The sequence below is a fragment of the Mytilus galloprovincialis genome, chromosome 4, assembly GCF_965363235.1.
Source record: "Mytilus galloprovincialis chromosome 4, xbMytGall1.hap1.1, whole genome shotgun sequence".
NCBI lineage: Eukaryota > Metazoa > Mollusca > Bivalvia > Mytilida > Mytilidae > Mytilus > Mytilus galloprovincialis.
The window spans coordinates 1,226,274-1,238,618 of NC_134841.1; the positions used below are offsets into that span (position 1 = coordinate 1,226,274).

General features: G+C 31.1%; 1 protein-coding gene across 7 annotated transcripts in view; it reads left to right on the forward strand.

Annotated features, from left to right (window-relative positions):
• Positions 1–12,345, forward strand: part of LOC143071088 (AP-3 complex subunit beta-2-like) — a 61,506-nt gene that overhangs the window by 25,053 nt on the left and 24,108 nt on the right. For 5 of the 7 annotated variants that reach the window (XM_076245177.1, XM_076245180.1, XM_076245182.1 and 2 more), the window contains 6 exons: positions 80–134; positions 1,496–1,567; positions 2,887–2,949; positions 3,135–3,267; positions 5,784–5,836; positions 6,123–6,161. In XM_076245177.1, the coding sequence (XP_076101292.1) occupies positions 80–134; positions 1,496–1,567; positions 2,887–2,949; positions 3,135–3,267; positions 5,784–5,836; positions 6,123–6,161 (415 nt within the window). Of the gene's footprint in view, positions 1–79; positions 135–1,495; positions 1,568–2,886; positions 2,950–3,134; positions 3,268–5,783; positions 5,837–6,122; positions 6,162–11,413; positions 11,432–12,345 lie in introns of all 7 variants that reach the window. The other 2 variants (XM_076245178.1, XM_076245179.1) reach the window with 2 other exon arrangements.

Consider the following 12,345-nt stretch of genomic DNA (forward strand, 5'->3'; position numbering starts at 1 on the left):
ACCACAAAGTTGTGAAAAGTTAGAAAGTTCATTGAGTAATTAGCTGTATAATTGTTTTGATTATTTATTTTCTTTTTAGAGAAGTACAGTATATAGTCCTGAGTAACATAGCTACCATGTCTATTGACAGAAAGGTGAGTACAGTATATAGTCCTGAGTAACATAGCTACCATGTCTATTGACAGAAAGGTGAGTACAGTATATAGTCCTGAGTAACATAGCTACCATGTCTATTGACAGAAAGGTGAGTACAGTATATAGTCCTGAGTAACATAGCTACCATGTCTATTGACAGAAAGGTGAGTACAGTATATAGTCTTGAGTAACATAGCTACCATGTCTATTGACAGAAAGGTGAGTACAGTATATAGTCCTGAGTAACATAGCTACCATGTCTATTGACAGAAAGGTGAGTACAGTATATAGTCCTGAGTAACATAGCTACCATGTCTATTGACAGAAAGGTGAGTACAGTATATAGTCCTGAGTAACATAGCTACCATGTCTATTGACAGAAAGGTGAGTACAGTATATAGTCCTGAGTAACATAGCTACCATGTCTATTGACAGAAAGGTGAGTACAGTATATAGTCCTGAGTAACATAGCTACCATGTCTATTGACAGAAAGGTGAGTACATTATATAGTCCTGAGTAACATAGCTACCATGTCTATTGACAGAAAGGTGAGTACAGTATATAGTCTTGAGTAACATAGCTACCATGTCTATTGACAGAAAGGTGAGTAGTCAAAAAAACTTATTACAGTTAAAAAGTATTTTTTCACATTGTGGAGATTCTTGTTATAACAGGATTGACACTTAATATCCTTGTGACACATTTTGTGTACATGTAGCTGCTACAGGAAGATACATTATTTTAAAATGCAGATTTTTATTTTCCCCATACACAATAACTCAATGGAATCTTTGACCAACATCAGTAGTAAATACACAGACAGTCGACTCTGTCAGAGATCAGCTTACATATGCTGTTCTCTCCACTATCATTTAAATAGCTTCATCTCCGATACATAGTTTTAATCACTACATATGTTCTCTAAAACGTTTTGTATATACCTAAAATTTTAACTAGTTTTAAATAAAAAGGCCAGGTATGCACCAGTTATTAGTCATCTTTATTCAGATGGAAAACTGGAAAACTTAAAGAAGAAAAAATATAATGTGAATTAGATGTAGGTGTTGCCTATTTGAAGTGTACATTTCTATATAATACCTTGAAACATACTTATTAACACAATTACTTATATGTTGGACTCCCATAAAAGCAGGAAAAGATTGATGAATTATCACATTATATATATTGTGAATTATACACACCACTAAAATAAATTAACAAAAACACAACCCAGATTAGCTAGAATTTTTATTGTGAAAATAATTTGATTTATTTCAAAATAGAAAATTAAAATCTTTCTCAAACTTTTATAGGAATAATCTTGATTTATAATATACAGATTTTGTTGTATTATTTCAGGGAATGTTTGAACCATTTTTAAAGAGTTTTTATATAAGATCTAGCGACCCAACTCACATCAAATTATTAAAGGTAGATACATAACATATATTTTAAGCTAGTTAATCAAATGCATGCTCTTCAGTAGTCAGCACTTCTGTGTTGACTTGAGTTATCATTGATATGTTCATAATTATAAATTAACTGTTAACAAAATTTTGAATTTTTGAAATACTAAGGCTTTTCTTCCTCAGGAATAGATAACTTTAGCTGTATTTGGTATAACTTTTAGGAATTTATGGTCCTCAATGCTCTTCAACTTCGTACTTTATTTGGCATTTTAACATTATTTGAGTGTCACTGATAAGTCTTTTGTCAATGTTTGTAGACCAAACACGTGTCTGGCGTAAATATAAAATTTCAATCCTGGTATCTATGATGAGTTTATTTTATATTCAAATATTTTTAGTTTTACTAGTCTGTCTGTGTGGAAGAAATGATCTTTGCATGATTACTTGAGTATCCTTTGCTTGATTTGAATGAAGATATGCTAAAAGGGTAAAAGCCATTGAATAAGGGTCAAAGGTCAAGGTTGTTGTTACTACAAATAGAACAAAATTTGAAAGAATGTTTTCTTGATGGTTATTTGAGTGTCTTTTCTTGATTGGAATGAATTTTATTCAGATAAAAGAAATGAAAAGTGAAAAGAATCCTATTTGATTTGTGTCAAGAAGTCTAGGTATCTGTTGTGTACTGAAGATTGTGAAAATAAGTACATGTTTGTTATATTCCCGCTTTAAGAAGTGGGGTATACTGTTTTAAGCTCTGTCTGTCCATCTGTCAGTCCATCTGTATGTCCATCTGTCAGTCCATCTGTCTGTCCATCTGTCAGTCCAACTGTATGTTTATCCAATGAATAATTTTTGTCCCCTCTCGCTCAGGAACTACAATACAAGGACTTCTGAAATTTGGTTTCAGGGTTTACATAAATCAGCTAAACCGTGTGATGAGTTTTCAGATTCATCACTCAATAACTTCCTGTTTTCCATGTTTACTATATACTTTTAGTGGGCAGGGTCATCACTAGATACACTTGTTTGTCCAGGCATGCTAGTAACTTGAACCTTATGAAACCCTTATAATTTATGTGCAGATCAGGGAGCATCAGTTGGAAGTTCAAGATAAGCATTTTCAAAAGAAAGATGGTATAAATTGTTTTAGATGCTGCATCTGTTAAACATTTATGTGGTTATAATTGTTCATAAAGTTTTTTTATCAAATAGAATAGCATTTTTTTTCAATCAGTTAATCAAATCATAGTTTGTATTGAAAACACAAAATTACTTATATTAAATAAAATAAAATAACTTGCTGAAAATTAATAAAGTTTTGTTTTCCTTTTTTGTTTTCAGTTGGAAATTTTAACAAATTTAGCAACAGAAACCAACATTTCTACAATTCTGAGAGAACTACAGGTAAGAGAAACTCATTCATTACTGTGTTATCTATGTACTGTATAGTAATTTGTTTTATAAAAGTTATATAATTTCAAACCATTAATAGACATGCTACAGTTATTATTTGAATGTCTGTCTGTCTTCATAAACTTAATATTTTCAAAATTATGAATTTCTAAAGATTTGATATTATGTATTTTAAGACATATGTGACCAGTAATGACAAGGAATTTGCAGCAGCTACCATTCAGGCTATAGGGAGGTGTGCCAGTAATATTGCAGAAATAACAGATACCTGTCTAAATGGACTAGTCCATTTAATGTCCAATAGGGATGGTAAGGTCATTATATCAGAATTAAAGGTTTGAGTATTTTTTACAGATGCGCTACACCAATATTCCAATGAATGTAAAGTTTGAAATACACTTCATTTTAGAAGTTATATGAGTCAGTTGAAAACATTACAGCACTTACTACAAATTAGACAATATATCTGCTTTATTTGTCTATTGGTGTTCCTTCTTTTGTTTATATCGGTCTGTCCTAAAAAAAAAATGTGCTAGGGCTCATTTATATTATTAATTGATTTAAATAAGGGAAAAACTGGTCTTGATTGTACATATGAATGTATAATGTCTAAATAAATATAAAAAGATGTGGTATGAGTGCCAATGAGACAACTCTCCATCCAAGTCACAATTTATAAAAGTAAAACATTATAGGTCGAGGTATGGCCTTCAACATGGAGCCTAGGCTCACATCGAACAGCGAGCTATAAAGGGCACCAAAAATGACTAGTGTAAAACTATTTAAAGGGGAAAACCAACAGTCTAATCTATATAAAAAATGGGAAACAAGAAATGCCTATGAACAACATCAAAAAAGACAACTACTGAACATCAGATTCCTAACTAAGGACAAGTGTAAACAATTGCATCGGGTTTAAATGCATCGGGTTTAAATGTTTTAAGGGTACCAAACCTTCACCCTTATCTGAAACATTAATGTAACTTCACAATATGACAATGTATAAAGCATGTAAAGGTCATTTATAGTATTTGAACATAATGAAATTTGATAAACGATAATGGTCTTTTTAAACAAAAGCTTGATCACTTTGACATTTATTTTGTGCACATGTAACTTCAGCTAATGTGTTTTATGTTCATGTTCTACTTAAATATCCTCTGCCACAAAACTCATTAATTTGTAAAGTCCCCCTTTGTATGATTCTTGACAAAATAAGTTTATGCTGTTCAACCAACTAGATTTCTGTAGGAGTTATACCCCATGGAAGATTCACCTGTTTTATAAAAAAAATAGGGTTTCTAGAAGAAGAAAAATTAAATAAGGGAGATAATTTGTTACTACCCATTTGAAAAAAGTAACTTCAGGTTTATTTGATAGTTTACTTGACACTGATTCCAAAAATATATGGTTCTATATAATTGTACATTACACAAGTACACAAAATAGCTACTTCTTAGTTCTAGTTTACACAAGGTCACTTCTGGTTGGCTTTTCCAAGGTCATATGGCTTACAACCTGATGCAAAAAGTACCATGGCTTTATTATGTATACATAAAAAGTGAAAAAGGAAAAAATCTAGAACATCAAATTTACCTATAACCTTGAGCTCAATTTGAAGGTCATAAATCACAGAACTCAAATCAAAAGACACAAGCTCTTTATTATATGTGGTGAATTAGTTCTATCACCATACGCGTCATTTTAAATATAAGAGGAAAGAAAAGTCCAATTTAATGCTAGCGTACCTTTTCAATCAAAATGTATGTGTTATTACATGGCACAACTAATTATTTAGTAAACATATGTTGTCAATATCTTATACTTACAAGTGAAAATAAGCCAAAATCAAAATTTAGAATATGATCATGACCTATGACCTTGCTCTCATTTTTTTCGGACTAAGGAAGTCAAATCAAAAGACCCTAGGTCCCTATCACTTATGATTTACAAGTTAGAAATGTAACATAATATCCTGAGCATTTTGGAAAAATAAATATGTCGCTTTCTTTTATGGTTGCAAAGGAGATCTCATAACAAGATAAACAGTGTTCAGGGAGATAACTCTTACAAAGAAAAGTGTTTGATTGATTAACCAGTCAGTTTCAAAAAAGCATAGCCTGAATGATAATATGAGGCAGGCATTACCAGTGAAAGGGGACGAAGTCTGTATGAATTATTTTTTTTGTAACTTCAAAATCTGTTAAGAAAGAAATGGAAATACCTTAACGTTTCCGATTTTGGTTCTGTTGTTATGGATTTTACTTTGTTATTTAAGTTATGACACCATGTTCAATGTATACAAAGAATTGCGATCATCAGGTAACGTTTATTCATATCAAAGACAAAGAATTATTAAAAATGAAAATTGGTATTGTGTTCCTGCAGTTCCTATATTTTACAGGACTACTCAAAGTCTTATAGCAACAACACGGGTAGAAGGAAGTAGATTTCTGCGTTCTGCGCAAATGCGGGAATTTAAATAAAGTGACAAAAAAAAGTTAATGATTTTGAGTTCATCAGTACAATGAAAATTTCAGGAAATTTTCCTGATTTTTAAAATTTTTTATTTTATTGATTTTACTACTGTTACAGGGGACTTCATCCCTTTATTATATACCAAAAAATGAGCGACATCTTTTGAAACAAAAGATTTGGCAGAAAAAATAAATAAACAATAATCAAAACAAAACCAATAGGTCTTTCCAAGGACCAGTGGAAATGCCAAAATATGTATGAGGTATTGCATGTGTACAGATGTGATATGTTTATAACTTGAAGGCATTAGACAGCTGTTTTATTTACATTGATATGATGTTTTACAGAGAGTGTAGTAGCAGAAAGTGTGGTTGTTATAAAGAAACTTTTACAGATGCAGGTTAGTTTAGAATACTTTACTATCTTCTGATACATAAAATCAACATTCTAAGAAAATGTTTGTTTCACTTAATGCCTTTGGATATATCATAGAATTAATGTCTTCAACATAGATGTGTAAGCTATTAACATGCTCCCTGTAATTAAATATCGAAGATAAACATGCTACACAAAAGACTTTTTTTCTAAATTTATTTTTTCTAAATTTATTTTACTTTATTCTAAATTAAAAGATTTTGAACTAACTTGTAAAATAGATATAATTATAAATTTACAAATTATTCCAGAGAAACAAAGGGTCGCGGGTTCATCCTTACAGTTTTGCGGTATCTTTATAGTGTTTATTTAGCCTCTGTTGTAGATAACTAATGCTTTAGCTTTCTCTCTCAGGTAGACATTTCTTCATTAGATCACATATTCAGACTTTTAATACATTATATCACAATACACAGAAATATAGTTAGTACTATCTATATGTACATCTCTCTCACCTTTAGGCAATATCATTAAAAGGAAAGGTTTGCGTATAAAAAAAGAAAAAAATTGGTATGATTGCCTATGAGACTACTCTTCACAATAGACCAAATGACACAATAATTAATAACTTAAGGTCCTTGACAGCTGTCAACAATAAGCAAAGTCCAAGAATTGTAAATTGTTTTACTGGATAAAATTCAAAAAGATATGGTCTGCAAAAAGGGTTAACCTGAATGAAGGTTGGAAATTTCAACTGCAGCTTGAAAACTTTGACTCTGTTTGATAAAAAAAAAATGTTCTTATGAACCCCTGAACAAGTTATAGCAGGAGTTCTTTTACGTGTAGAGAGCTTGGCTTTGTTCATCAAAATCATCAGATTCAATATCCCTATTTAGATATGGCTGTGTTATTTGCAAATCCTGTTCAGCCAAATGACCACCCCTCATTAGAATATATTTTACTGAAGGAAAAGAAAGTACAGAAATGTCCATATTTCTATTCTTAGTCAACCATAGGGTTTTACTGTAGGATAAATAAGTACAGGAATGCCTAAACTTCCATACTTAATCAATCCTAGGTTTTACTGTAGGATAAATTAGTACAAGAATGTCTAAACCTCCATACTAAATCAATCCTAGGTTTTACTGAAGGATAAATTAGTACAGGAATGTCTAAACCTCCATACTCAATCAATCCTAGGTTTTACTGTAGGATGAATTAGTACAGGAATGCCTAAACTTCCATACTTAATCAATCCTAGGTTTTACTGTAGGATAAATTAGTACAAGAATGCCTAAACCTTCATAGTAAATCAATCCTAGGTTTTACTGTAGGATGAATTAGTACAGGAATGTCTAAACCTCCATACTCAATCAATCCTAGGTTTTGCTGTAGGATAGATAAGTACAGGAATGGCTAAACCCAAATACTCAATCAATCCTAGATTTTACTGTAGGATAAATATGTACAGGAATGTCTAAACCCCCATACTCAATCAATCCTAGATTTTACTGTAGGATTAATTAGTACAGGAGTGTCTAAACCCCATACTCAATCAATCATTGGTTTTACTGTAGGATAAATTAGTACAAGAGTGTATTAAACTCTATACTCAATCAATCCTAGGTTTTACTGTAGGATAAATAAGTACAGGAATGTCTAAACCCCATACTCAATCAATCCTAGGTTTTACTGAAGGATAAATATGTACAGGAATGTCTAAACCCCATACTCAATCAATCATTGGTTTTACTGTAGGATAAATAAGTACAGGAATGTCTAAACCCCATACTCAATCAATCATTGGTTTTACTGTAGGATAAATAAGTACAGGAATGTCCATATTTCTATATTCAGTCAATCCTAGGTTTTACTGTAGAATAAGATAATAGTTCCTGTTTTACACTTTTTCTACCTTTAGCAAATATTTCTTTGCACTTCATAGATGTATATTTCAAGTGTTCCTATATATTTATGTCAGTATAACATGCTTTCTTCTTCTGTTGCATTTTCTGTTGCTTAGATACACAAACATTACATTCATGAGCTGTTTTTATCTCTGTTCAAACATGGGTTTTTTTAGGGATGATTCTTTTCATTAGTTCATTATGCTTGCTACACTATTTCTGTTATATGCACTAAAAATAATTTCAACAAAATTCTAGTCATCTATAATAACCTGTTTAAAAATCAGCATAAAACAGAATAATTTGTGTTGGAAATTAAATATGGTAATTATTAAGGGGAGATAACTGAATTTAAAAATCATTAAAAAAGATTTGCAAAACCAATGTTTTTGATTTTAATGCCTCATTTATGGGCATTATGTTTTCTGGTCTGTGCATCCATTCGTCTGTCTGTCCGTCTGCCTGTCTCGTTTCAGGTTAAAACTTTGGTGAAAGTTTTTGGTCCAGGTAGTTTTTGATGAAGTTAAAGTCCAATCAACTTCAAACTTAGTATACATGTTTCCTATGATATGATCTTTCTAATTTTAATGCCAAATTAGAGATTTTATCCCATTTTTGCAGTCGACTGAACATAGAAAATGATAGTGCGGATGGGGCATCCGTTTACTTGGGACACATTCTTGTTTTTAAAAGAAATTATATGATATTAAGACAAATTCAAAACCTTTTTCTAATTATACCAAGATTTGCATTCTATACAAATTAACAGCTACAGTGAAAGAATGCATCAAATAATATTTTAGAGAATACAAAATAAATGCATTTCCTTTTTCAATTCTCAGATCAACACACAATTTTTTCCAAAATCTGTTCCTTGACCTTTATTCTGCAATTTCACTAAATACTTCTAAAAAAGTTGCACTATAAGCTAAAATAACAATAGAAAAAAAATAATTTTATGTTTTATATGTGTGTGCTTTGATCCAATATAACTTTGGCTTGAATCTTTAAATATTTAACATATAATTTATTTTATATATCATGGAGAACAGGATTTCCTTTAAATGCCATTGCTTGATATATATTGTATTTCTTCCTATTCTGCCTGCATCAAACTTTACTGCTTAACATGATTAATTATAACAATGTATAAAAGGAACTTTATGATAATTACATTCAGTTATTCAGACGTTAAGTAGTATATGAGAGTTCTGAGAGATACTAACAAATAGATTGCCATAGAACATCAGTTATTTCGACACTAAGTAGTATGTAAGAGTTGTGAGAGATACTAACAATAGATCACCATAGAACATTCAGTTATTCAGACATTTTAAGTAGTATGTAAGAGTTGTGAGAGATACTAACAACAGATCACCATAGAACATTCAGTTATTCAGACATTTTAAGTAGTATGTAAGAGTTGTGAGAGATACTAACAACAGATCACCATTTACCACAAAATTGTAAGGATGAAACATTGCATTAAATATAGTCTCTGATTTGTTTATACGCAAAAATCTAAGGTTAAAATGTCTTAACTCAGATGAATTTTTATGTATAAGGTGTATTTTGTATTCCAGTCAATCATGGATATTTTTGTGTATAAGGTGTAGTTTGTATTCCAGTCAATCATGGATATTTTTCTGTATAAGGTGTATTTTGTATTCCAGTCAATCATGGATATTTTTGTGTATAAGGTGTAGTTTGTATTCCAGTCAATCATGGATATTTTTGTGTATAAGGTGTATTTTGTATTCCAGTCAATCATGGATATTTTTGTGTATAAGGTGTATTTTGTATTCCAGTCAATCATGGATATTTTTGTGTATAAGGTGTATTTTGTATTCCAGTCGATCATGGATATTTTTCTGTATAAGGTGTATTTTGTATTCCAGTCAATCATGGATATTTTTCTGTATAAGGTGTAGTTTGTATTCCAGTCAATCATGGATATTTTTGTGTATAAGGTTTATTTTGTATTCCAGTCAATCGTGGATATTTTTGTGTATAAGGTGTATAAGGTGTAGTTTGTATTCCAGTCAATCATGGATATTTTTCTGTATAAGGTGTAGTTTGTATTCCAGTCAATCATGGATATTTTTGTGTATAAGGTGTATTTTGTATTCCAGTCAATCATGGATATTTTTGTGTATAAGGTGTATTTTGTATTCCAGTCAATCATGGATATTTTTGTGTATAAGGTGTATTTTGTATTCCAGTCAATCATGGATATTTTTGTGTATAAGGTGTAGTTTGTATTCCAGTCAATCATGGATATTTTTCTGTATAAGGTGTATTTTGTATTCCAGTCAATCATGGATATTTTTGTGTATAAGGTGTATTTTGTATTCCAGTCAATCATGGATATTTTTGTGTATAAGGTGTATAAGGTGTAGTTTGTATTCCAGTCAATCATGGATATTTTTCTGTATAAGGTGTAGTTTGTATTCCAGTCAATCATGGATATTTTTGTGTATAAGGTGTGTTTTGTATTCCAGTCAATCATGGATATTTTTCTGTATAAGGTGTATTTTGTATTCCAGTCGATCATGGATATTTTTCTGTATAAGGTGTATTTTGTATTCCAGTCGATCATGGATATTTTTCTGTATAAGGTGTAGTTTGTATTCCAGTCAATCATGGATATTTTTGTGTATAAGGTGTAGTTTGTATTCCAGTCAATCATGGATATTTTTGTGTATAAGGTGTATTTTGTATTCCAGTCAATCACGGATATTTTTGTGTATAAGGTGTATTTTGTATTCCAGTCAATCATGGATATTTTTGTGTATAAGGTGTATAAGGTGTAGTTTGTATTCCAGTCAATCATGGATATTTTTGTGTATAAGGTGTATTTTGTATTCCAGTCAATCATGGATATTTTTGTGTATAAGGTGTATTTTGTATTCCAGTCAATCATGGATATTTTTGTGTATAAGGTGTATTTTGTATTCCAGTCAATCATGGATATTTTTGTGTATAAGGTGTAGTTTGTATTCCAGTCAATCATGGATATTTTTCTGTATAAGGTGTAGTTTGTATTCCAGTCAATCATGGATATTTTTCTGTATAAGGTGTAGTTTGTATTCCAGTCAATCATGGATATTTTTGTGTATAAGGTGTATTTTGTATTCCAGTCAATCATGGATATTTTTGTGTATAAGGTGTAGTTTGTATTCCAGTCAATCATGGATATTTTTCTGTATAAGGTGTAGTTTGTATTCCAGTCAATCATGGATATTTTTGTGTATAAGGTGTATTTTGTATTCCAGTCAATCATGGATATTTTTGTGTATAAGGTGTAGTTTGTATTCCAGTCAATCATGGATATTTTTCTGTATAAGGTGTAGTTTGTATTCCAGTCAATCATGGATAGTTTAATATTTCTATACTGATGATTCATTCTTTGGATATCAATATTTGTGGCTATGAATGCAAATATTCAACGAAATACACATTTTCCTTCGGCTTGTGTGCCAACTTTGGTGAAGCCACAAAACCAAATATCCAAATTTTTTCCTCAATCTTTATACTCTTGGCCTAAAGCACTTTGGAAACATTTATTATGCACATCCAATCTGCAGTAAAAGTTTTTTTCTTAATCATAATTTTCACTGTTGAAATAACAAATGCAATAATTAATAATGCATAAATAATCAATTATTATAACATATCTTGTGCTTGGAATTTAGCGTGAACAAGAAAAAAAGGTAGCTACACATATTGAATTTTATGGTGATGGGTCAGTATGCTAGGAAAAGTGGATATATAAATTAATAGGAGAGGAATGCATGATAAATTAAAAATAACGAAAATGTTAGAGCATGATGGCATAAGGAGTATTTAATTTAAGACATAGTCTATTTTGTTTTTTATGATTCAAACTGAGTCTTTTTAGCTCACCTGACCTGAAAGGTCAAGTGAGCTTTTCTCATCACTTGGCGTCCGTTGTCCGTCGTCCTGCGTCCGTTGTCCGTTGTCTGTAAACTTTTGCAAAAAACTTCTCCTCTGAAACTACTGGGCCAAATTTATCCAAACTTGGCCACAATCATCCTTGGGGTATCTAGTTTAAAATATGTGTCAGATGACCTGGCCATCAAACCAAGATGGCCGCCATGGCTAAAAATAGAACGCAGGGGTAAAATGTATATTTTAGCTTATATCTTTAAAACCAAAGCATTTAGATCAAATCTGACAGGGGTAAAATTGTTGATCAGGTCAAGATCTATCTGCCCTGAAATTTTCAGACGAATCGGACAACCTGTTGTTGGGTTGCTGCCCCTGAATTGGTAATTTTAAGGAAATTTTGCAGTTTTTGGTTATTATCTTGAATACTATTATAGATAGAGATAAACTGTAAACAGCAATAATGTTCAGCAAAATAAGACCTACAAATAAGTCAACATGACCAAAATTGTCAGTCAACCCCTTAAAGAATTATTGCCCTTTATAGTCAATTTTAACAACTTTTTCGTCATTTTTTGTAACTTGTACAAAAATCTTCTTCTCTGAAACTACTGGGCCAAATTTAAACTAACTTGGGCACAATCATAATTGTGGAATATAGTTTAAAAATGTGTTCGATAACCCCACCTACCAAATATAATGGCCGACATGGCTAAAA